General features: G+C 37.8%; 1 protein-coding gene across 1 annotated transcript in view; it reads left to right on the forward strand.

The window, feature by feature from the left end:
* The window catches only part of ERC2 (ELKS/RAB6-interacting/CAST family member 2), a 754,764-nt gene that overhangs the window by 407,946 nt on the left and 319,410 nt on the right, over positions 1–27,408 (forward strand). Inside the window, exon 16 of the mRNA XM_084633053.1 lies at positions 22,916–23,051. Coding sequence (XP_084489179.1) covers positions 22,916–23,051 — 136 coding nt within the window. The remainder of the gene's footprint in view (positions 1–22,915; positions 23,052–27,408) is intronic.

A 27,408-nucleotide genomic window follows, 5' to 3' on the forward strand; every position in this document is an offset into this window, starting at 1 on the left:
CCATTCACTAAGGCAGGCTTTCAGACAATATCTAGATAGAACTTCCCCCTGCCCCAGAAATCATCCAGACTGATGAGCCTATCTCAATGCAGAGGTTTCCCAGGTAGATAGTTGTGAGATATACAGATTTTTCATTCTCAGGCAAGGTTCCAGGTATCGGATGGCCTGATGTCACATTCAGATAGAGCTATGGCAGAATCTTCAGTCTGCCTTTGTAACATGTCTGTATCTGAGCATTTCAGAAAGCCTACATTTATGCTAATTCACACTTTTTACCCCCACGTTATTCTTTGTATATTGAGGCTGGGCCAGATGATCATTTTGGGAGAGATGCTGTATCTTATCTCCACAAATGAGCACTCAGCCCACTTCCAAGGGGGGGGGGGGGTTGCTGCAGATTAGGATCCAAGAGGAGGGATATGTGGGTGCAATTTTATGGAGGACAAATATTAACGAGGTTGCAGGCCTCTTAAACCTCAAGTTGTAACCTCAGACAGAAAAATGTTCAACAAATTCCTAGCCCTACAAGGATGAGCTTGTCACAAATCTCTATCTTTCTCACATCAGCCTCAAAGTTAGTCTTCTACCTTGGTAATCTGGATAAATATTGGCAATTTTGAAATCTTTGGAGAAGATGCTCATTATTTAAAACTTCACATATAGCATTTTTTCAGTGTTTAAGCTTAGCTTTTATAAATCATTTTCCAACTAAAGCTGATTTCATTTCTTTACATATGTAGTTTGCTTTTCGTGAAATTTGAATCTCATCATTATCCTATTCTGTTTGCAGTCAACAGCATTAGTAAACTGGATGAACACTGATTTAGTTTCTTCTTTATTGTATGCATAGGATAGACAGCTTCTAGAGAAGCTGGGCTGAGTAGTAATTAAATCCAAGGATTAAAAAAATCATTAAGAAACAATTTATTTGGAAATCATTGGTTGCTTATTACTGCAACACTTGAAAAACAGTAGTTTTCTTTTTTTATTCCATCCAGATGTGAATTTGAGATGCTTACTTTGGGATAACCTTTGATGAATTTAATATTTTAATGTTGGTGTTACAGCATTTGGGTCAGCAAATATTCAATATATATTGAAAAGGTCATCTGCAGTATAAAAGTTAAAGAAAGAATATCATGCAATATTATTGCCATGCATTGAATTTTTGTGGTATTTAATGATTGGTGTGTGGAAATATCTGTCCTGTGGTTGTGGGTGTGATTCTTGTTTTGTTATATTGACCTAAAAGAGTAGTTGACCTCATTAAAGAAAACTGTTGTCCTAACTCTGCCAAATTTTGTCCCTCGAGTCTTGGTTAAGGCTACTAGAGTACAATGTGGGTTTATTGAAGGATTCCAGTGATTGCATTAAGGTTTCCAAGCTTGTATAATCATTAGTGTCAGAGCTTCACTTAGGAACTGGCTGTATTTAATTGTTCAGTTATGTTAATCAATGTATTGCTAACTGTGTTTTTTTAATTATGTTTGTTTTGCTTTGTGGTTGTTAGAATGTGGTGTCTAAATGATAACATAATGTTCTATACTGATGGCAGACTAGAGAATACAATATATTATAGAAATGATTACATTTTCAATCTGTTAAATAAAATAAGCCCTAAATACAAGAAACAGCACTTTTGAACTTTTAATGAACCAACTTAATATTTCTCATTTAGGTTACAGTACATTGCAACCACCTCCTCCATTTCTGTATATAGACAAACTGTAGGAGGGTATGTGTTCCAACAGATTTTAATATACTGAGAAATGCAAGAAATTTTCCCACCAGCCTTAGCTGTTGGTCTGCCTAATTGTTTTCTTGGGAGGTTAAAGCTCAATGAGATGAGCAAGGCAAGGTCTAAGGGGATTTTAAATTTAACTTAGTTGCCTTCTGCAGTTTTGTTAAATGTCAGTTTGATGGTTCCAAGAGCAGTGTGATATGTTGTTCAAAGATAATTACCTTGGAGAAAATGAGATAGTTATACTAATGAGCACTGAGAGAATCCTAGATATACTGTCTTTTTCAGAAAGACTGCTTAGTCTTGGTGAAAATCATAGTTGTAAATATTTATTGGGTAATTGACAGAGTGTTGTCATCTTTTTCTGTTATAGTGTGTTACTGAATAAGACTGCCTTGTAAAAATATTTAAAGATTTGATGAAAGATGCTTCACTCTTATCTGTTTGTTTATATATATATATAAATAATATTCACAATCAAAATATTTTGGTAAAAAAATAATTAAAGTCAAAAGTATGTTTCAGTGGAGTCTAATTAACATATAAAAGTCACTATTACACTTTCTTTACAAAAACTCTGAATCTTTTAAAAAAAATCAACAAACAGAATACCTGGAGATGAACAGTTAAAAGATCCAGTCTGTTCCTCTCTGCAATATAATCCTTCATTGCTCACCATTATCCCACCCATTTGACCCTACCCACATTTTACTTTGCCTCCTACAATGTGCTAAACTATACGCAAAGGTCAAAATAACAAATTACTAGGAGATCATTAGAAATTGATCCCTGAACAAGAAAGGAGAATTTATAATCTCCTAGTAATTTATTATTTTGACATGCAAATTTTAGGGGGCAAAGTTGAATGTGAGAGGGCAGCATAACTTAGGTGGGGTGAGGATTCTCTAATTCCCTGAGTACAAAAATTTGTTTTGGGTTGAATGCACTTGGCTGTCCACTGATATGCTCGGGACTCAGGGCCACAAGAAACTGTTCTCCGTTTCCATTCCATGCTTCCCAGCACTGGGACAGCCTTTATGCTCCCTTGTGTCGCTATTAGCACTAATCTTCCCAAAGAGGGCAGGGCCATGGTTTCTCCCAAGCATATCATGCACCATGTGACAGGACGGTGAAGCAGCCATTCTGCTCTTTCTTTCCAGGGTATACCGCAGCTGGCTGAGTCACAATGACTCCCCCATGCATCAGAGATTTACGTTTGGGGAGCAGTCAGATGGTCCCTCATTTGGCAGATGTACATTTATTTCATTTGTTCACTAAGTCACAAAATCATTCTTTTTGTGTAAAGGAAAGAAGCAGCATAGAAAATATTGTGGAGACCAAAGAGGGATAATGATACAAAGGACGTGCTAACTAGAATAGAAGAAAACTCTCTAATTATAAGCTTATGCTCAAATAAATTGGTTAGTCTCTAAGGTGCCACAAGTACTCCTTTTCTTTTTGCGAACACAGACTAACACGGCTGTTACTCGGAAACATCTCTAATTATAGATTATCGATTTGAAATATGGAGAAAGTTACTCTCAATGGCCTACTGCGATACACAAGGTTTGGTCTTTGGGTAGGTTTTCTTCTGAGGGCATATTTTAACTTAACTTGAATTAGCTAACTTAGGTTAAAATAGCAGGGAAGTTAAAGCAACTCAGATTTTAACTCAGTTTAGGTGCTTGAGTTAAAACCTCGAGTTGCTAACCCAAATTAAAATATGAGTTGCCTTCTATTTTAACCTCAGTTAGCTAACCTAAGTTAAGAACAGAGGAAGGTCTATTTAACTGGGGTCCACAATTGTAATCGTAGCTCATTTTCCAGGTATCAGGCCTCCAGAAAACAAACTTTATTTTTAATTTCTGTTGTGATTGTGGCTAAAGGTGCTGCTAAAAATAACAGCTGAACAAGCAAACTACTTCTTTACTGCCCTCTTCCCCAGCACACACACCTGATGGTCTAATGGATCTGTGACAGATGAACCCTCTGATTTAGATTTGAGTTGTTTTCATTGTAAATTAAACCATCTAAAGTGTTATTCAGTAAGAGTGGGATGAGATAAGCAACTATATTGTACTGAGCTTTCAGTGGTCATAATCCATGACGTATGTGGAGATGAAACTGGTCTGAGTCACAAATGACATTATGAAAAAAGTAGCAATGGGAATCTAGAGAATCTCAGTTCTCTGCTTTCCTCCATGCACTTCTCTCTCCAGCATGCAAATCCAGCATGTCTCCAATGCTTTAGGTGGAAGTGCTGCAGACTAAAGGACTCCACTTAGTGAGCTAATGTAATGAGTAATGTATCAAGTACCATTTTTGTTTAAACAATGACTCTGGAAAAATTCCCAGATTATACATCTGCTAAATAAATATCTAATCACAGATATTTATTTTCAAGGTGGGAGATACAAATTCTGTGACAACATTCTGCTGTACCGACTCATAATGCCAAGACATTGGTGTGCACAATGCAGTAATATTTTCTTGTAGATGTTTGTTGTGACAAAGTGATAGGGCCTCACTGAAGCACTCAGTAACCCCACACATTCATAAATCAGGCTTCAAATATTCATGAGATTTTAAAATGGTGAAATTTTAAAAATAGTAAATTTAGGGTTCTTTTTCTTTACACCTATAGGATACACTTGGGTTACATTTTCAAGCTCTTGTTTGCAATCATGACAAATTTGTGTTTTAATTGAAAGTTGAGGTTCTCATGTAATCACTAGACTGGAGGAGCTGGACATTTAAGTAGAACACCAAATAATGAGATACGTTAATCTTGAGAGTTGGCAACATTGAGTACTGTAACATACTTGCGTTCTACTGTGTCTTTGAGAGCTAGTGATGGGTGAATCAGATCATGTATAGATAACTAAAATTTTAGCCATATTTGTTGAACCAGGTATTTTCAGCCACTTTTTATGCTGTTCATTTACTTGGCCTCATTCTATAGACACCTTCTTAAAGCAGCAGAGAGTAACTAGGAGTAATGCTCACTTAACTTAGACAGCAGACAGAATTTGAGTCTCTAGGAGAAGGAGGGAAAAAAGAATTGCCTCCCACCAAAATTTCTTCTCCCTCTCCTTGGTCTCTAAAAAGGAGGCAGAAATGGATCCCTGTGATACCTTCCTCTAAGGCTCTTAGAGATGAATAAAGAAAGATCTCTGCTATAGAAAGATATTGGGTTGGGCTATGGTTAATAAGAGGGCATCCTTCCCACATGACCCCTCTTCACAGAAAGCCCTGTACTACTCCTTGCTTACCTTTAGCTGACTTCTGAAGGGAGCATCAAACTTCTACATTTTTTTCTGATCAGCAACCACAGTCAAAGTAAATGAAAACCCTTGAGCACCATCAAGAATTGGATTAGGAGGCACAGATTTTACAGTGTGGAAGAGTAAGCACTGTTTTGCTAAACTTTTTTCTCCTTAGTCTCTAAGGTGCCACAAATACTCCTGTTCTTTTTTCTCCTTTGTGCCTCACTGCATCTAAAGTGTTGAACTTAGGCTAAGCATGGTCTTTGGGATCACAGAAATTAAAACATGTTGAACTCAAAGTTGCAATGAACCAAATTCTATGGTGTTTACTCAGTTTTTACTCATTTTTTCATCATAGAAAACTCCCATTGATTTCACTGGAAATTTGCCTACCAAAAACCAAGTAAGGACCCTCAGGATTTAGTCCTATTCAATCAAGAGAGCCTTTTGCAAGGAAGGATGCTTCGTGCAAGAAGGCTCCATTCAACAACAGATGGTCAATTTGATATACTTATAGGGTGGAGCTTCCATTACCCTCACATTTTTTATGTTATTGTATCTATCTATCTGTGCTGCTTATTTACATTTGCCATCTACATTACATTAATCATTTACATTAAATTAAAGATTCCTCAATTCAAAATGAATGGAAAAAGGTAATTTTTAAAAATTGTGAGATACCTTTGAAATAGAAACTGACAGTTAATAAAAATCTGTTTACATATTTTAGTTACTGGTGCTTCTACATGAGTCACTTCCTCTTAAAACCAATAATTTGGCTATTCAAATGCTCAGGGCATGGACACATGTTATAGTGCTATAAAATGGAATAAAAGAGGTTATGCAGAGAGCTAATTATAGGGTTTGGTCTTGTTGCTAAAAGAGTAACACATATTCATAGCATACGTCATATAAAACTAGATCTGATAACCAAACTAAAGACAGAAACCACAACTCAAAAAATCCTCTGTGGGGTGTAAGGATGTAGAGATTATAAACCTCCTAAATTTAGCTTTTGGGCTTTCTTAGGCTCCATCCTAGGCTTTGCATGTTTTTAGGGTGGATTAGATTGTGACAATGGTGAACTGGCACATGGTTTGTGTGAATTGTTGATCTGTACTGATAGGTGCCCACCAAAGATGTTGGCAGTGGTGAATTTGTTCACCTTTCCTGAAAAGCTCTCTAAAGTGTGTAGAATGCTGTGTGTTTGGGGGACAATTCCTGTTTAGCTTCGGGAATTGAATCATAGCTGTTCCAGGACGGATACTGTCTCCATCATTGCCTTTTGGTTTTTCAACCTCCTGATTTTGCTCCAGTGAAAAGCACTCGTTTCCTTTTGTTTTTGCGCTTAGCTGCTGCCTCTTCAATTGCTCTTATATTTGCAATAAGTTAATAATCAGAAGCTGGTAATTGCATTCTGCTTCCTTCTAACATATTTGCCATGTGAGGACCTCCCATGAAAATTACTGCTGGGGGTGCCAGTTTTGAGCTGGATTTGCAGTTGGATACAGCCCAGGTGCAGTTTGTACAACAAAACATTCCTGAGATAAAATAGTAAGAGCTCTGTTATCTAAAATTGTACACTGTGTGCTTATGATCATCACTTTGTGCCAGATTATGCCTGGGTATAGTATGGATGTGAAGATGGGGGAGGAGAACACAAGGAGCCCTTGTTCTCTCCTTCCCCTATCATGCACAAGGGCTGGGCACAATAGCACTTCTTACACTCCACAAATATTATTATCTTGACATGAGCTAAAATGTGACCCATTATAACAAACATACACAGTGGGTAAGGCAGGTACCATATTTAGGAAAGTATTCCTGGACAGTCTGATTTTTCTCATTGTTTTTACAGCATTATCTTGCTCTTGCCCATCTTATTTTGGGACTTGTGTAAGGGCCTGATCCAGATCAATTCAAGTCAGTGGGAGTCTTTACTTAATGAGGGTTGGATGTGGCCCTTACAGCGTTTGAGCTGGTATTTTTAATTTTACTAATAGAAATGTTTGCCAAATAGAAGTACAAAGTTGATTGAAATGTTTGAACTGTCATTCCCATAAGTAATGTTATTTGTCTGTTTAAAATTAGAGATCTATCTAACATTTTAAACAGAGGTCTTATCCAGACCAGAACTTCCCTGAGGATACCAAGTTTTTTTTCAAGGCCAACTGTATTGGAAATGTTGGCTGTGTCAAGGTAATTAATTCTCCATGGTTCTAATGATTCATCTTGTTTTTGCATTTAAAATATTCTTTCTCATTTTTGGTCATCATGTCAAATGGGTTAGACAATGAAAAGCAAAGCAAGAAGGGTTTAGGCATAAGGAACAGATTAAAGTACTCAAGGATGTTTTGGACATTAGGCATTCTTCAGGTTGAAGAACATAATCCTTTTTCTGGATTGCAGATGCATAGTTTTTGTTTTTAATCCTGAAAGTATATAAAATTCAAATGACAGCACAGCTAGATATTTTTACCTATTAAAATATGTGTCAGATCTTTAATAACGTGTTTTATTGTAAATCCTAATAATTTATAATCTAGGTATCCTTGATTAATTTAGTAATTTGAGCACTAGGGTTTTCTTGAAGAAAATAATGCTGCTTATTTCAACTGTGTTTTCTTTGTTATTTCAAAGATTTCAGTCTAAAGTGGGTGTGGGTTTTCTTATCATAATGATACCTATTTCCCTAGACCAATCCATCTATGGATTTTAAGCAAATAAACAATTTCCCTTCATGTTTGAGCCATGAATTCATTCAGTAACCCTCTCAACACCTCACCAAGGCATAAAGCTTATGAAAAGAGGAAAGGCTCCAGGCCTGGATTATATCCATATAGAGTTCCTACTTCACTAGGCTACTGCCGTTACTCACACGATGTTTCTTTGAGGATGTGGGGACTAGAACCTCGGTCTGCAGAATCTGGCATGGCTGATGTCCCCACAGTGCTACCAGGAGCCCATGCAGAGCCACAGCCAAGGAGCACTATAGAGAATAGGCGCCACAGGAAGTACTCTCCAAGGGACCCAGAATGATAGTACCCTGTGGCCCTCTGATTGGCCAACCATCCTATTTAACCCTGGAGGGTGCCCCACATAGTTATCTGGGCAACAACACAGACTTCTGGCCTGCTGTGACCCCCAGACCTCACCTTGTCTCCTGTTCTCTGATCCCAGACTGACCATAACCCTAACTCTTGCCTCCTGACTTTAGCCTGGTACTACCTCTGATCTCCAGGCTCCAACCTTGGCCTGACTTTGGCTCTGACTCTTGCTTATTGAACCTGACTTTAGCGACTCCTCTGACCCCTGCTCACCAACTACTGTTCCTGATGTGGGGACCCTAGTCCAGCTGTGACCATTAGGTCAAACTGGCTACACCCTGGACCCTTACCAGGACAATTGCATCCCAAAAATCTGGTGCAGGGCAAAGGTTGTAGCCATTCCAAAATCAGGAAAACTCCTGGGAGATCCCATGAGATACTGACCCATCTCTCTCATTTGTATCACATGAATGCTTATGGAGAGACTGATGCTCATGTGCATCAATGAGGTTACAACCGCCCTTAGTTCAGGCTGGCTTTAGACAAGGACAGTGTACTGAAGATCAAGTAATTCACCTAGCACCCAAGATATTGAAGATCCCTTCAAAAAGGGCTAGAAAGTTGTTTCATTGTTGAAATGATATCAAATTGGAGCTTCATCTTGCAGACTGGAGACAAATTCAGCCAGCTTAGGCGTCTCTGTAACAGACTCCAACAAGGATTCATTCTAGCTCCTCTCCTTTTAAACATATATACTTACGAAGTACCAACAACTAATGCTGATGCATATGTATGTATGACATCTGTTGCACTGATGTGAGTAACAATCTACAAAACACTCAAGTGTCACACTTTCCTTCGTCAGTGGACACTTAAATTGAGTCTGAGATGGTGGCCACAACATTACATGTGAACAATTGCTTACAATCTGTGTTGAGGATCCTCCACTCCTTTTCCAGCCAGTTGTCACTTAATTGGGAATCAAATTAGACTGCAGTCTAATGTACCAGTCCCATCTAGAGTACTGAAATAAAAAGATCACCTCCCATGCTAGTGGGAACCTTTTGGGGAGCAGAGGTAACTGTTTAATGAACCTCAGTGCTGGTGCTGGTATTCATTCCAGCACAAAATGAGGCAGCAGATGGCATACACATCTAATTGATTCAGAGCTGAACATAGTCACCTATGTCATTAGTGGTTGTTGTAGCCATTACCCTTAAAACTACAAGGAGGGCTATGACCGAAGAAAACAACCAGCTAAGTATGCCAGGCTGACAGTGACTCCAACATTTACAAATAAGCAGTGCACACTTCCTGTAAGATCTGCCTGCATCCGGAGGAAAACACATACACCTCCAGTCCCTGCTGACTTGCCATGACTGATTTGGTGACATTCTTTTATGGCAGCTGTTCATGAACTCATGTCCAGAGCTGCCAGCTCAGTGCCAATCTCAGATGAACAGTTGCATATCAGGGTCGACAGCTCTGTGCTTGTAGAGTGGCAGCAACTCTGGGGAGAGAGACAAGCATGCTGACAAATTTCAGAAGCCCTAACCTTCATCCACCTGTTTGCAACCTGGGATGCACATCCCAGATTACGCTGAACAGGCTGCTAATTGGAATGGCAAGAGTGACTGCCACAATGCAGAAATTTTCCTTAGCTCATTCCTGGCAGTGTAACTGTGGGGCAGCAATGCAGACAATCGAACATGGTGGTGGAGTGCACATGCAACTCTCGGAGGGCCGACTGCAGTCCTTTGCTACCCTGGACGAAACAGCAGTTAGATTGCTGAACAATCTAGATATATAGATTTGTGATGGCTACAAAACAACATCTTTGTTCTTCAGGTTTGTATATTCATAGTAACAGATCTTCATGTTCCAGTAATATTCCAAAATATGGACCTCATTTTGTTCCTCTTGAAGTCAATGGGAGTTTTCTCATTTGCCCATTGGCTTCAGTGGGAGCAGGACTGGACCCTACATCCTAAGAATTTTATGGAGCAAATGTATTTTTGTTTAACTAGTTAAAATATTTTTTAAAATAACATACATTATTGTTGTTAAGGTTTGATTCAATTAGAAAATGAAAATGGATTTTTTTAAAAAAAAAAACAACCACCTAAATTAAAGGAAGACATTTCCTGTTTTCTGTATATGTTTTTTATTTTTATGGTATAAGGTCAGATCTGGACAGGCAGATATGTCCATGTGGAATCCCACAGAAGTATTTGAGCTCCATGAGATTATTCATATGCATAAAGTTATTGACATATATAGCTTTTGCAGGATTAGTCTTAAAACTTTACAGCATCTTCTATGAGGCTGATTACTTGAACCCAGTAGATATAATAAATTGTCAGGGTACAATGCAATATCCATACATTAGAGTCATTTGTTAAGGTGTAGAGTTGATAAAGGAAGAAGATATTCGTTTCTGACAGATTTTTTAAAAAATCATCATACTCTATTTTTCAAGGAATATTTCTTCAGAAAAATATTTTCAAGTAGCAAGCTCAGCAAGAGTCTTACTAAAGTACATCTTTCACTGCATGTTATCCTATCTGTTTGATTTCTTTCTAAATTAACGTGTAGAGTTTTAGGATTTTTCATCACATCTAGTTTGGGGGCATGAATAATTTAAAAATGCTTAGTAGTTTAGACTAAATTGTTACACTTATACAATTAAAAATTTGATTTATTTTGTACTAAAAACATGGTCTATCATGTTTTTGGTAAGACTGTTTCATTTTGTATTTTTATATTTTGTTCCTGTGCTAGAAACATAAAACAGAGCATTTTTAATCCTATTTCCTATTGTATATTATTCCAGACATGGAGTATTGCATGTTTTTGCATTGAAATTGGCAGTGAAAGGTAAGAGTTTCTGGTACAATGGTGAAGTTTTTTAATTGGCTCTGACTGGTAGTCCCACTGTAATGATATTTAATGTGATCAAAGTTGTTGAAATGAAGTATTCCTTAGGGGAATATTACAAACCCTGCTCTTCCTCTTGTAGCAGTATTTTTGCATGTTTGCATTTTTGGAAGTTTTTAAAAAACAACAACAACAAAACAATTTTTACTTTGCGATATCCGATAAAGGCTATTATGAGCATGAAACGTTTTTTATTTTTGGCTGACATTGCCTAGTTTTGGCTGACATTGCTTAGTTTTTGGCCAAGGCACCCAGGCCTCTAATTAAAATTGGTAACTTAGCAGTGGGTTGATTTTCTGTAAATATCAGAAGGCGAGTCATTTGAGGGTGAACTATAGCTATGCACTATTGTAAGATGAAGTCTGAAAGAGACCTATTTATATCTATCTGCTGAATGGAATTTTAAAATTCTGGACTAAAGGAGCAAAATGACCTGCTGCTTGGATAAGAGATCAGCTTTTGTAACGTTCTTTCAGAAGAACAAGAACAAAGTTTAACACAGTTAAAAATAATACCCATTTTAACATAAAGTACTATGGTGTTTCTGTATTATTTTTATTGATCTAGGTTCTAATGTGGTCTCCATCATGGTAGTATATCAGTGCCATTCCCTACTAAAGTTTTCTGTTTAAGGTCCAAATTGTGACTATCCCTAATGTGGTTGCACAGGGAAGTAATCAGGAATAAGTACCCCTCTTACACCCCGCACTAGGGCTCCCCCAGATCTTAGGCCAAAGGATGGGGGGTGGGGAGAGTAGGAGCTGTGTGCCTGGTATATACCCTTCTTGAGCAGGTGAATGGAAGGAGTAAAGAGGAAAGTAGGCAGAGCCAAGGCTCCATTTCCTGCCCCTGTGCACTGGCCAGCAGAGAGGAGCTGGAGTGTGGGTAGGGAACATGGTATGCCTTGTAAAAAGTTGCAGAAAATTATTCCCTTTCTCCCTTTCCTTCCATGAGCAAGAGGCAACAGAGAGGAAAATTTGAGACTCTGAGGATACTGGGAGTTTCTCCCGGGGCAGCATATCTATATTCTGCCCTATTTTAAGGGTTCAGAGCAAAGGTTCAGTCTAGCCCTAAAATACCAATGAGGGGATATAATTGAAAAAAGTTTAGTATTAAAAAGCCCCACAGTCTTAGAAATTAATAACTAATACTTGGACAAATGTGTCAATTTATTCATCTTTCCTCCTTTATGCTTGTTTGAAGTCCTCCTACACGGAAATGATGCTCAACAGTTTATTTTATACCTTTAGCTCATATTCTTTGTGGTATGGTTGTTATTTGGATGCAACACATTTCTCTACTAGATAACAGAACTGGTTGCATTAAACCTATGAGGTCACATTGTCCTCACCTGTAAAGTCCCACATGCCTTTGTCCTTTCTTCTCTGCAGTTTAACATGTAACATGAAAGATTGGGTGACAATAAGATCCACTCAACTTCCCATACCCATAAAGAATACATTTCAGACTTTTCAAACATTTATTTTAAACAATAGTATTTTATTTGAACTCTTTCCAGAGAATTTTTCTATTTCTTATGCTTAATTGATTACTTTCTCCTGCCACCTACATAACAGATCATCTGTGTTACTCATTTCATAGTAGACTACAAATTTTACAAAATGTGAAAAATGGAAAGATACAAATATTCCAGTTTATGTATGTATACATGGGGGAAAATACTTAGATAAGGTTGTTCTTTTCTTTTTCTTTTCTTTTCTTTTTTCTTTTTTTTTTTGAGGGGCATCTGCATAATGTGCTGCATTCTCCAAGACAGCTACAAATTATGTCTCCACAATTTACATAAATTTCAGTGGTGAAATGGTTTGAAAGAATTATAGGAAGTATAATATAATGAAATATGAAACTACAGATGGGGGGTTCTTGTGTATGGTGCTCTAGGAAAATTGTAAAGTTTGATGTGGAAAATACAGCAATCTATTGCATTCAAGAAATCATGTCCTGTAAACTTAACTGTGGTATGCATTAGCTGAAATAGAAAGTTTCTGTAATGTCTAAACCTTTTTTGCAGTTTATTCTAATTGACCAGGACCCTGATGTAAAGAACCCTTCCCTCTTCTGCTACTGACAGGTGTACCAGTGTAGTGTGCAAGAGCTATAATTCTAAGGGATGTTTTGGTGCCAATTCTAAATGTAAAAGAAAGGCAAAGGGTTTTTTGTGTGTGTGTGGGGGGGGGGGTTTGCTGGCTTTTGGGGTTTTTTTAAGTGAAACCCTATGGAAATTAAATTGGTTTTGTTGTAATGTCTTTACCTAAAAGTTAGCAATCAGTGAGAAACTCAGAATTATTAAAAAAGAAAAGGAGTACTTGTGGCACCTTAGAGACTAACCAATTTATTTGAGCATAAGCTTTCGTGAGCTACAGCTCACTTCATCGGATGCATAAAGTGGAAAATACAGTGAGGAGATTTATATACACACAGACCAGGAAAAAATGGGTGTTTATCATACACATTGTAAGGAGAGTGATAAACACCCATTTTTTCCTGGTCTGTGTGTATATAAATCTCCTCACTGTATTTTCCACTTTATGTATCCGATGAAGTGAGCTGTAGCTTATGCTGAAATAAATTGGTTAGTCTCTAAGGTGCCACAAGTACTCCTTTTCTTTTTGCGAATACAGACTAACATGGCTGCTACTCTGAAACCAGAATTATTACACACTGCAACGGATTATAAGCAAACTTTTCTTGATTACAATTAATTGAAATGTGTTTGAATAAGAAACTTATGACCACTTTGTCTCAGTTTTCCTAATTTATATACAGTGGCCTGTATATAAGTGATATGCTAAACTTCAAGTGACTTTGACACTAAGATCAGTTGGAGTTTAAGGAATATGCATATAGTGTACTATCTGGGTACCACTTACCCGCTACTGATGGTTGAAATAGTTCTTACAATTAATCTCTACTAACTTTCTCCCACAAAGTTAGTTCCTTAGTTTCTTAAGCTTTCTATAATACTACTGCATTGTTAGAAGCTACAGTGACTGACTGGATTCACTGACTATTGCTAAGCCTGGGAAGCCAACCAGTAACCCTTTATCATACTGGCCTGTATCACTCCTCTGCATATCATACAAATTCACAGGACTATTACCAGCAAGGATTATATGCTTCTTGTAGAATTAATGTTATTGAATGAACAAGCCATGTCTGTTTAGGCTGCTGCTGTAGTGATCAAGTATTAGATTTAACATCACACACTGAAGCAGGATTCCAGGAAAAACTCAAGACGGGGGCAACTTTCATAGACTTATATGGTGTCTACAGAACTGTATGGAGGGATGGCAAGCAAAAGCCAGCAAAATTATCCTATGAAATGCATCGATAAAATTATTCCACAAAGTTTTGACCAAGTGTAGGTTTTGCATTCTCCTTGGTGACCAGGTCAGCAGGCCATGCACTCTCAGCGATGGCCCACAACAGGGATCAGTTCTAGCACCAGTCCTGTTCGTTATATACATCAGTGACCTTCCCCAAACATCATCATGGAAATTTGTCTATGCTAATAATATTTCTCTGACTACACAGGCAATGGATTTACCCACAACAGAACAAATTCTAACCAGGACTCTTAAAACCATGGAAGAATATTTCATGCATTGGCAGTTAAAACCACACCCCATGAAGACTAATGTGTTAGCATTTCATCTAAAAGATTGAAAGGCTAGAAAGGAACTGCACAGGGACTTTTGTGGGATGAGTCTTGGTGTATGACATTAGACTGAAGCTTCATATGCCACCAGCACCTGAAAATTATCCATGACAGAATAAAGATGCATATAAATCTCATCCAGAAACTGGCAGGAATACTGGCATGCAAAACTTCTAGAGACCTCTTCGCTGGCCCCTGACTGCTCCACTATAGAATACTGCTCCCCCATCTGAACACATACATCACTTGTTAATCTTCAACGTAATACACTCATGCAGATCATTACGGGCACAGTAAAATCAATACCACACCACAATTGTGGCACACATCTATCCATCCCAAATTTGTTGTGACATGAGAATCCTTTGGGAGTGCCATTGTATTCGAGGGAATGAGGATCTTCCAGTACATGAAATAATATACTAAATAATATACTGAGATTTCCAATCCAAAAGACCCTTTTGGCTTGCAATGCAAGAGCTCAAAGACTTGAGCTCCTGCCAAAGGTCAGCGGTGAGCAAGGTGGAAGGACACTAACGTCCACAACAAGGACCCAACCAAAGAACCAAATGTCTTTTCACTTCCACTTTGAATCACATCCACGCACCTCAGATATGGCACCACATCCACACAGGGCAGATGTGCTGACCTCCTCCATAAATGGGGACTGAGGGTTTGTCTATGCAAACATTTAGTTCATGGCAAGCTGAAGTGTGAATCTACCCCACACGAGCCTGCCATGCTCCATCTGCTGCCTCCTGACACTCATTAATAGTTTGTTAATGTGCTTAAATCTAGGCCCTTTGAAACAGGATTAGAGCTTGTTATCATTTGCCATTCTGTGTTGCACACTACAGGAAAGAAGCTGGCATAGGGAGTAATGGAGGGGGAAGGTGATGACAAGAAGCATGTAGTTCAGTCAGAAAAGACAAACCCCTTTATAGGGGCCAAATGTAAATTAGTTTATCATTTACTCTGCACTATGTTTGAAAACCATTTTTCATTGGAAGGGTGCACCATAACATCCAATCATACTAAATTGAATAATACACTGCTTACATTCAGTTGAACACCACATCAGACTGTTAGGCCAGAAAGAGACATTTCACAGTGTGCGCGCCCTTTTTCCATGCAGAAATGGTTATATACTTAAGATCTTCCCTACATGAACCCATGTAATTGAGTTGTTTTCATTTGGATTTGCACAATACTTCTAACATATGGACTGGCATACGATTATAAAAATAGAAGTGACTTCATCCAGATGCTGAGAGTATTTTAATAAATGATACAGAACTGTGGGTTTAAACCCATTTTGTTGTTTATATCTAAGAATCAGCTTCAAACTGATAAAAACTTTGTGTATTTCCCCTCACCCCCCACCTCCAATAATCTGGCAGTACAACCTGGATGGAAATATCTCTGCTATTTCTTAGCTCTATGTTGCCTAACTGTTACTGATTATTTGTTGGCACATACTGTTGTGTATTTCATAGCATCAACCTTTCCTTACATGTAACAGTGTGATAAAAGACCGTGTTTAAACTAAATTACTAAATCTATTGTAGTGGACCTGATGACCCAGTGGTGGTGGTTCTCACCATCGTCTGGTGTATTTCTTGCTCTTCAGTTCCAAATCAAATTGAATTGACTTAAATATGATTCTGCATCTTCGGCAGGAGGCAGCTGTGGCACGATATTGGTGGCCTCTTGCGGCTGGGAAGAAAGTGTTTCTCTGTTCGGAACCTTTACTCCTGTCAAATTGCAAGGACATGTCTAAAGGAGAGAGTGTCTATAATAATGCATCTGGGAGCTAGTCAGGGGTGCTCGAATAATTTGTATATGGGGGTGCTGACAGCCATTGAACCAAACTGTAAACCCTGATGGAAACCACTTCAAGCCAGCACCCCTAGTTCCAGCACCTATGGAGCTGGGTTTATGCTGTCCGAGAGGAGTGTTCCTCATCTGGGTATGAGATAAGATTCCCCCCTCTCAAAAAATTTACTCTACGTCTCTAATGATGATACAAACAAAAGCCTCAAGCTCTCCAGTGCCCCAAAATCTCAGCTCCTGATTATTTGTCTCAGCCTGGGGGATTTCAGTTTATCATACTCCAGTTACTGGTTTGTGTAACTCAAAACGTGATTGAATTAACCAAAGGGTGATTTAAGCGGGAAACTTTTTGATTGTGTTGCTTAACTGAGCTGAGAAAATAAATTGCTGCGAAGAGGGTTGTGCTTTTTAATATATACAACAACATGGAATGTTGGCAAGCATACGCTCTTCTTGCAAATTCTATTTTCTGGTCTTAGAAGTTGAGTATAAAAGACACAGGTAGTTAATGGGCCTCGAGTCAGGTTACCTTATCTGTGTGTCTTCGTTAATCATCTAACTCCAACAATATAGCACAAGTTTAGTACTACTGTACAGTGCATCTGTCATTCCAAATTTTTTAGTTTTTTGGCTTTATCTTTGACTTTTTGTTTGTTTGTCTGCTGTTTTTATCCTTATAGTTCTGTTTTATCTTTATTTATTTTTCATTAATGGATACCATCCTGTCTTCGTCTTGAACTGTTTTCTGTATGCATATATCTTTGATTTCTTAAATCTGTTTTGAAAATTACAGGAAGATGAACTAAATTCATAGTTAATTCTTAACACATTTAAGATAAGAAATAAACCAAATAGAGAAAACATACATGTTGTAGTACTGAAGCAAGCTACATCGAATCTACCAGTTTGCTAAAAAAGTGTTCACATTGGAGCTGAAGGTTTCAGAAAAGGAAATGAATAGGGAAATTGCACAGCACTCTTGTTGCTTTTAGTTCACTGAGTGCCTTGTTTTATTTCAGAGCTCTGTTCCCCATTTTGGTAAATATCACTGTTGTTAAGTTTGAAGCTGTTAAGCTCTCACCTTCCATTCTGAAGCTCCCTTGGTGAAAACCTAACATTCCTGTACCATTACTTCATCTGTATCAAGTTCTCTGATACCCTGGATAGCAATTTTGTTGGCTATCCTATAAAAGTGAAGGGTATTGAACTTCCCAATAACTGGCCTAAATTGAGCAGCATTTAGGTCATGATAGCTTCCGTTTCTATTTAATGCAATAAGTTACTCTTCCAACTGAGAGAGAGAGAGGCTGGAGGCTGGAAACATTGCAAAGCTGACTGAATGGTCGTAAAATATATTAATACATCTCCACAGACAGTTTCATCAACAACAGCAATAGTTTGTGCAGCGCAAAAAAAAAAAAAAAAAAAAAAAAGCTTTATTCTCCTGCAAGCGTTGGTGAAAGCAGGGTCTTTGTCACAGATCATTTCTCCATCCACTGAAAAGATAAAGAAAACTAACAGCACAAACACAGAGTTCTTTCTTTCTCGATTAATCTCTAAAAATAAAAGTTCTCTTGTTTTTATTATTTTGCTTCCTAGATATTATCATGAAAACCCTTTGATAAAAGCGATTGTGTTGGAAATAATTATATAGAAGGACTTAAATCACTGAAAGTTCAAATACCAACCCATGTGTTTAGCTTTAGGGGAATTTCAGTTAGTTAAAAATGGTCACGAAACAGATGAAAATACTGTATTCTAGGAGGCCGATTATCCACTTGTTAGTAAGCAAATTTACATGTGCATATCTGTGTATGATATTTTGGTACATGCACATCTGCATTTTAAATTGAAAGATTCTAAGGTCTGTGCACCAGATCTTTCTGTAGGATTGCAGCTTTATTTGAAATGTACTTACTGGTGCAGGAAATGAGTCTTTGTCTCATTAAATAAGGTGCATGCTCAGCCAAATTGTGAGCTAGATTATAACCTTATGATCTGGCCTCACTAAAGGGTGATGCACAGTCCAGTGCCCCAGAAGCAGACCAGAGAATTAATCGGGAATCAGAGTCTCGATCCTCCCCTGCTCGCTCCTTATTCTGGAGAGAAGTTATTTTAGCTCTTTTTGTAGAGCAGCTTCTTCCCCTATTGTGTCCCAGCTAACTTTTCTGGATGGCTAGTGGCAGGTGGGGAGAGGGCAGAGGAGGGGGAAGGGTCCTACTCCTCCACCCCTTCCTCACCACTTGCTCACAGCAAGGAGTGTCAGGCAAATAGCTCTTGTTCTCTCTCTCTCTCTCTCTCTCCACTGCAGCTGGAATCACAATCTCACCTGTTATGAGTGGGAGGTAGGAGGGGGCCTTTTACCCTATTCCTTATCTGGAGAGCAGAGTAAGGGTTGTGTCAATCTTGCCCACTGAGGGTGACCTCACTTTTTGAGTAGTCCTGCTAATGTGAGTAGCACCACTGAGTGAAAGTAGAGTGGCAGAATCTGGCTCTTAGTGAGAAAGGATTATACAGAAGCTAGTCCTCACTGCAATTAAAAACACGCAACTGGCTCATGCCAGCTGTCTCAGGCTTGCAGGGCCCAGGCTAAAAGGCTGTTTAATTGTGATATAGACATTTGGGCTCAGGCTGCAGCCCAAGCTTTGCGAACCTTCTACTTTCCAGGGTCCAGGGTCCCAGGTCCCAAGCTCCATCCACAGTTAAACACCCCCTTAGGCTGAGCTCTATGAGCCTGAGTCAATTGGCATGGATTTTAACTGCAGTGTAGACACGCCAGATGAGGTCTCAATCCAGCAAAGAGTGTGATTAGTCTGATTAATGTCATTGGGATTAATGTGCTCAAAGTTGCATACCTGCTTAAGCACTTCGTTGAATAGGGACCGGAGTGTACAAGAGAGAGCATTCCAGAGACTTCTAGCAATATAGTTTAAGATTATATTTCTTTTTTCTTTAAAAAATAAACAAATATACAAAATAACCACAATCTAGCAGAGTCTCTCAAAATCTTTCTCAAGAAATGGTTAGCTGTGCATTTTAAGTACCCAGTAGTCAAGGAATGTCAGTGGGGTTTCCACTTGCAACCTTAGCTCTATTTTGTATATGCATATTAGGATGCAATCTTTACTGTGAGCTCTGAGATTACGAATGCTATGCACATATATTGACCTTTACTGCTAAACATCCACCACCCATTTGGCTGGTTATATGTTGCCTCTTATCATAACCCTATACAGCAAGCTGTCCAGAGCATGGATCGTCTTTGATTTGTTTGTATTGTGCCTAGTTCAGTTGGGCCCTAATCCCTGATTGGGGGATGTTGGCACTACTGCAATGCAAATAATAATAATCACATGATCAAAAACTCTTTCTTAAATAATACGTTATAACTTTCATACATATTTTTCTACAGCCTTTGTAAAGTGCCTCTTTCACACAGTGAATGAGGCAGAGCTCTGCATATCAGCTTTGCATACTTACTTTTATATGAAGTTCATCAGTTCTCTTATTGCCATATGCTATGTAGTAGTCAGTAACAGAAGGTGCTACATTGTCTAAAATTCTAGAAACATTTGTATGTTGTATTGTATAATCTGAGAAACAGCATGTGATGCTGTAATATTGCCACCTAACTTCCCATCTTCCCTCCATCTCATGCATGATCAGGACATGTAGGTGAATGAAGGCAGATACAGGGATGGATTTAAGTGGCAGGCTGTAATTTTATTAACTTAACACTGGGGAGGTGTGCTGTATGTCCCACATCTCTCATGTACCAGGCACTGAAGTGATTTCAGTGCAGGGGTTATAGGACTCCCACCATATGACCCATAACTTAGAGTAGACCATTCTCAGTCTAATTCTAGAATTCAGCTCACTTCAAATCCTCTCACCCTCCCTCCTGCAAAGGGGTAGAAGGAAGGTACAAAAGGAGTCTGTGAAGACTTCAGGCTCTCTCTTTCCACAGACACAAGGTCTACCAGTGAAACCCAGGTCTCTGTTATCTTCAGAAGCTGGCCCTTTCGGCTTTTGGCGGCACTGGATACCAGTCTCTCCACTCTGCACTCTAACCAAAACCAATCACCAAGGAACAAACTATTATATGTTGGCATCCATCATTACACGGAAAGGGAGAAACCCTGAGTAATTGAAGATTTGTAACGGATAAAGTTCCAGTTTCTTACTCTGCCATCTTAACTTCTAATTGATGTAATATAGAGCATTTATACAGTCTCACACTGGTAATATATCTAAAAAATACATTGTGTGAAAGAACATTGCATTACCAAGGATTTATCGGGAGGTCTTCCCCAGTGCTGGAAGGGAAAAAAGGGAACATGTCAAAAAAGGAAGGAAATCAATATCATGCTCTGAGTCCTGTTTCAGTCATTGTTAGTTTCTTGTACATCCCTGCCCTTGCCTTCAACAGTATTTAAGAGATAGTCATGTAATCTGGTTGCTGCTGCTTGACCCAGAATTTATGAGATTGCCCAACAAAAGTGACCTTGGGCATGATTTTCCATTGCCCTGCACCTTGTGTAGTCCCTTATGCCAGTGCAAAGTAAAAGTAAAATGCTGTCAAATCATGATGTTAGCCTTTTACACTCATTTTTCACTGTTGCAAATGACTAGGTAAGGTGCTGAGAGCAACAAAGAATCAGGCCCTTTTTAGTTTTGCTTGGTGGAAAAATAGAGGTTTCAGCTCCCTTGTCTACCAGATTTATTTTCAGAATAGCAAAGCCCTTCTTCAACCTGTGTGGCTGGACTGAGATCTGGGGAAAATTCATTTAATTTTATAGTACTTGCAATAATTAGAGTTCTATATCTCTGATCAGACAGCATTGTTCCCTGAAACTTTTTAAGGCTTTTCCTAGTAGAAATACATTAGGCTATTTTCAAGTAGTGTTGGTTTTTAATTTAACTGCTTTTATAAATTCTTACTCTTACATAGTTACTGGTGATTTTTCCATTAATAATAATAGACTATCTGTTGTATAATGGTGCTGTACCTACAAATTTGTTCTATGCCATTCTTTTCTAATTTTTTTTTAAAAAAAGCATAATGACACTGCTGTTTCCTTAAGATTCACCGGAAAGTTTGTAGTGTAAATAATAAATGGCAGGACCCATTGTGGGAAGTAAGTGGCACTGTCAGTAGAAAACAATTAAAATTATAAAACATGGCCCAATTGTTGCAGCATCCTAATATCTGTGCAGCAAATGTACATTGTAACTAGACCTTTTCTTAAAGTGTCCACTGCAGAAGCAACTGGGGAATTTCCTTATAGACACTGGAAAATATCCCCTTCATTTGGCAAAAAAGGATTAGCCTGTAGATCTGATTAGGAATTTGCACATGACTTTATTATTATATAGATAAAAAGAAGCAAATTCCTCAGAATCAAAAGAAAGTCAAAGAAAATAATATCTAGGAACCCAAGCAGGTAGAAAACACAGCTCTAAGAATTTTTTCAGAGTTTGACATGACAGTTGCTGACGATGTAGGATAAATGGCAAAAAAGTGTTTTACCCCATTATCTAGGGAAATATTCTAAGTACAAGAAGCAGGAGAATTCTGAATATTTTAATAAATAGGATTCCTAGTGAAATATGAGTCAACTTTGAAACAATTGAATAATATAATTTTTAGCTTAAGTTGAGCTCAGTCTTAACAAAATGTTTAATTCTGAGAAAATATTTCTAATTTCATGAAATGCTAGCCAGGAATGATTTATTTACTTAATTCCTTTGTAGAAATCAGAATTATGTCATTTAAAAACATAAGGCTCCTCTGGTTTTTATCTTTTTCCCCCAAAAGCCATCCATAAATGAACTGTAAAAATATGAATGTGCAGCATACTTCAGTAAACAGCACAGCTGGAACATTCAGTATACTTTACCTATTATTTCCCTGTATCTTAATAATTAAATATTACTGCAAGGCCCAATCCTGTAATCCTTATTCAGGCAAAACTGTCTGAGAAGTCAGTGCCTGTGTGAAGACTGCAGGATCTGGTCCGTTGTCAGAAACTATTCTTTTTGAAGCAGGCAGCTTCATAACAAACACATTCAGCCAAACATACAACAAACTCTTCAAAAAAAATTCTCTACTATGTCATGTATGACAGCAATATCATGAGATTATACATCTATTTTAGCATAAAGAGTGTTTGGAATATGTCTTGTGAGAAGGTTTCAAAGATGAAAATAATCTGTGGGCCAGAATATTTGTTTTATCATTGGAAATTTCATTTCATCTAGACCATTTTGATATATCATTTTAAAAACAGGATAAAATGTTATGTTTTAAATGTGACGTCTGGTGATAAATCATGTTCACAAGTTTAAATTGGAGCAAGAGATACGTGATTGTAGCCATCAGAATTAATGGACATATGCATACAATTCTTAGACACACGAAAGATCAAAACAAGAAAGTGGCCAATCTGAAGCACAATCAACAAATGGAAAAAAAGAAGAATGCGCAGTTGCTGGAAGAAGTTCGTAGGCGAGAAGACAATATGACAGACAACTCTCAGCACTTGCAGGTGAGCCGATTTCTTAATTCATAATTGTATACTGGTTTACTAATTACACTTTAAAATTGCCAGAAAAAGTATTTTTCCAATTTATGTGTTGTTTCAAAGATGCATAATGGGTCTGAACCTGCAACACAGTGATCACTCAACTCCCATCAGAGGAGGCATTCATAACCTCACAAGATTAGGTCCAATATGTGCTAGAAGGGGATCTTCCATGCAATGCAGAATAAGAAGACTCTGAATGAGAATTTGCTAAATACATTAAGTATTAATCATAGATATGAAATGCTGACAACTTGATTTGAATTGAGAATTTTAAATCTGTATAGTATAGCCATACAATTCTCTCTTACATTTATTTCACTTGCACTCCTTGGAGCAAATTCTGCACCCATTTATACCTATGTGACCCGACTTATGTATGAGTAATTTGAAGGAATGCTGAGTGGAATCTATTGGTCTTCTCTTCAGTGTAACATCATTTTCCCTTAGTGTAAAGGAAAGAAGGATATTCCATTTCCATTTCCTGACTTATCTCAAAATGAAAGGAATGTGAACGTATTTTTTTGTTTTGTGTGTTTTTCCCTGTAAAATAATTATAGGTTAAGCATTATATTATTCTTACACACACACACACACACACACACATATATATATATATATATATATATATATATAAAAACATTCAAAGATTTAAAAACAAGTATCACAAGGAAAAAGCAGAGCCTTCATGAACCAACAGATCCTCATTTTTAAAGACAGGTTTTTACCTTGGTTTCAGAAGAGTTTATACAGTTAATGGATCATCAAAATTCAGAGAGAAAGATTCTGCAAGATAATCAGCTGATACAATTCAATAATACAATGGGTACAGACGAAGTAATATTGTAGCAGAGACTAACACATCATTTTGATACCTGCATTCAGTTATTATTTAGCCTTCTCTGACAATTGACTAAAAATAACCTCTGATCAAAAGTATCTAATATTACAAAATTCTGTGAACCACATGGGGATACCTGGAATCAGTGTGTATAGGTAAAGTTTAAGTTACAGTACTCCAGGTGCTTGTTTGCTTGATCTGGTGGTATAGTGGCTCCCTGAATGGTTTCTAATAGATGAAATTTGGCCTGCATGTGCTATGTTCTGTATTGTGTTTCCAAGTATGTCTGTGTGCAATATGGAGAATTTAATACCACTATTTGCTACCTAGTGTAGGCTCTACAACTGCTAGATATGTCAGAATCAGATATAGGAGATTATATATCATCCAAGTTCTTGGAAATTTTATAAATTGCAGTGTTGTATACTGCACTGTACTATACTATCTGGGGTTTTAAAAAAAGAAATCATGAAGTTTATGTAGGTTTACCATGGACCATGTAATTTATAAGGATAAAATTAGATTTCTATAGTACAGAATTACCATTTAGAACACTGAATTAGTTTTTATAAATTAATTTATCCCAGTAAACAGAATCTGATTTAATAGCCTGAGAGCGCTTTATTTTTGCCATTGATAATTCAGAAGGCTGTTGTGGTGGAAACATTCACTAAAAGATAGTTTCAGAACTCTCTTTCTAAGTCTTTGATGTGGTACCCTCAGAGAAAACCATGTGGAGCTTTCATATCTCTCTCATTTTATCTTCTTATATATAATTATAATGTGCCCATCAAATAGTACCAGAGTGATACCTTGGCTGAATTTTCAAAGAATAAGCTGCGCCTCGGATATATCCCTCTTCTGCAACTCAGTTGCTATCAAACATTTGCCAGTAATTAATTATGAAAATGTTAAATAATTAAGAACAATTATTTTAATATTAATATTCTTTATATTCATTACATTAATTTTTCATTTAAAATGTATATTTTAGAAGTCTACATGAGGCAGAAATAAATGTCCGCTATAATGTGTTTAATTCCTGTATAACAGAATAAACTTACCTTGAGAAGGAATGCACCATATGTGGTTATCTTTATCTGGAAATTAAAAGATGTGGTGTTTCCGTCCTGGGTGTGTTTACAACTTTTGGATACTTGTTTCTGTAAACAACAATATACCCAGTAATAGTATATGTGGCATATTGTAGGTAAAAAGAGAGGGAAGTCTGATACAATTGTTCAGAAAAACTGAATGACCTCTTCCTAAATGGAAAGTGCTTTAACTTTCTCTAACATGAGGGCCTTATTCACATGGGACTGTGACCCACAGGTTAAAGAGGCATTAAAAGATCTGACAAAACAAAAAAAGAGGTTAATCTCTCTCAGACCCGGCTTTCGCACTGGTCCTTGAAAGTTACCTTACTGTTGGTAGCTTGATTTCTGAACCACTAGGTGCCTTCTGACATCACTGAAAGTTGAAGGTTCCGAGCATCTTGAAGGAGACGCTCAACACTTTGCAAGATATAATGTAATGTGAGTAAAAGCCAGTGATACCAAATCTTTATTTATAACTTGGGAATTGACATTATAGGGCATCTTGATCAGAGTAGTATCCATCGTGTAGAGTTAGACTCTGCATGGCCCTAAATGCACATGTGAAGGGTCAGGGTACAATGAGCTTCCATCTCCCTTTGGGCAGTTGCAATTCCTGCTTTCAGGAGGAGTGCTGGATTGTACCTTCTCTACTCCCTTGGAAGTGAAAAGGAGGTGGGGCCATGGCTTTGCCCCTTCCCACCACAAAGCACCAGCCAGCAGATCTAGCTGACTGCACAGGGCTTACTGATATCCTGAACCACACAAAGGTCTTAGAAGCAGGTCCACAACCTCTATGTGCTTGAAACTCTGGGACAGACTCTGCTGCAGAATGCTTATGAGTGCTTTCTCTGGGGAGAGGCAGCTCAACACTGCTTCTTACTATGGCACAATCTAACCCATAAGTAAGGTGATCAGGGTCAGTCCTAGTGTTGTCCTGTTCCAGTGAAATCCAAGTTTTATCCTGGTTTTACTATTAGCTGACTGGCTATCTGGATAACTTTTCCTCACTCCTTGCTCTCACTTCTTTCTGTCCACTCCCTGTTGATGTCTGTTGTGCTTTCACTGGACTAGATGTGTTCTCTCTCTGCTGTCCGCTCCCTCAGTGAATTAGACTGTCTCTCATTCCATTGATTAGGGGTGCAAAGCAGGTTGGATTAAAGGGCAAGTGTTCAAAAGCAGGTAAGTGAGGAACAGAGAGCTCATAGAAACCAATGTCAAATGTAAAAGAAATCTTTGAAATGTGAAATGGAGATCTTTTGGAAATACAAATGGCTATGTTTATAGAAAAGACTAGACTGACCCAGAGCGCTTGCACTAACTCAGAGGTGATTTTGATTGACATCTGAGGCATCTGACTGAAGGGGACTTGGACTTAAAACTTTAGCACCTCATCATATTAAATAATTTAATTTATTTGGCATAATATAAATACTCCTGCAAACTTAGTTACGAAGAATCTGGCTGAAGGGATGCAATACAGCTGCTTTCTGCAGGTCTCTGAGCTTTTGACTACATTTGTGAGCATACTGAATTTCTACTGTGTTCGGCTTTTGCTTTCTAATATCTGTGTTCTAAATGATACATATTGTAAATAAATTAGATTATAATGAGGTAACTTGTGTCTACTCATTTTCTCTCCCAATGAGGAATTAGCCCACTGCTGGAATATGGATATTTGTTATCAGTTGGAAGGTATGATAATATTTTATATCAGTAGATAGAATTTGAACCTGTGTGGCTTCTGCTTAAATCCTTTTTAGTGAAATGGGCACATAGTGAATTCATAGATGTGATTTTAGTGTTGTCCCAACGAACAACCAGATAAAATGGAAAACATAGTTAATCTTTATATTAAGGTTTCATTTATAAATAGCATATAAATAGTTAATAAATTATTTGTGGATGTTTTAATACATGGTGAATTAATTCTTATACATTACTATAGAGTCCAATAGCTCAATATGTTGCTTTATTCATGTGGCTTATATCCCTCTGTAATACCTTCTACTGGATGTGCTTATAGCACATATTACTCATGTCTGTATATGCTTATAACATCTGTTAAATTATTAACCTTTTATAAACCATTTAAAAATGCAACCTTAATGTAAAGAGTGACCTAAAATTCTTTGACCAAGTATAATAGATTCTTGATAATATGTGAGGCCATAGCCAGCTGGCTGTGGCTCCAAGGGTCTAATATGTCAGTTCAGGACACATCCTGTGCTGGAGCACAGTGTAGCTCTGGCCAGATCCCCTTTCTCCCCAGGTAGGGCTCCTACACTGGGAGCTGGGAAGGAGTTGGTGCGGGAGACCATAGAGCTGGCTCTAGGCTACTTGGAGATTCCCCTAGGACAGTGGTTCTCAAGCAGGGGCATATGTA

The sequence above is a fragment of the Lepidochelys olivacea genome (assembly GCF_965140295.1).
Source record: "Lepidochelys olivacea isolate rLepOli2 genome assembly, chromosome: 7".
Taxonomy (NCBI): domain Eukaryota; kingdom Metazoa; phylum Chordata; order Testudines; family Cheloniidae; genus Lepidochelys; species Lepidochelys olivacea.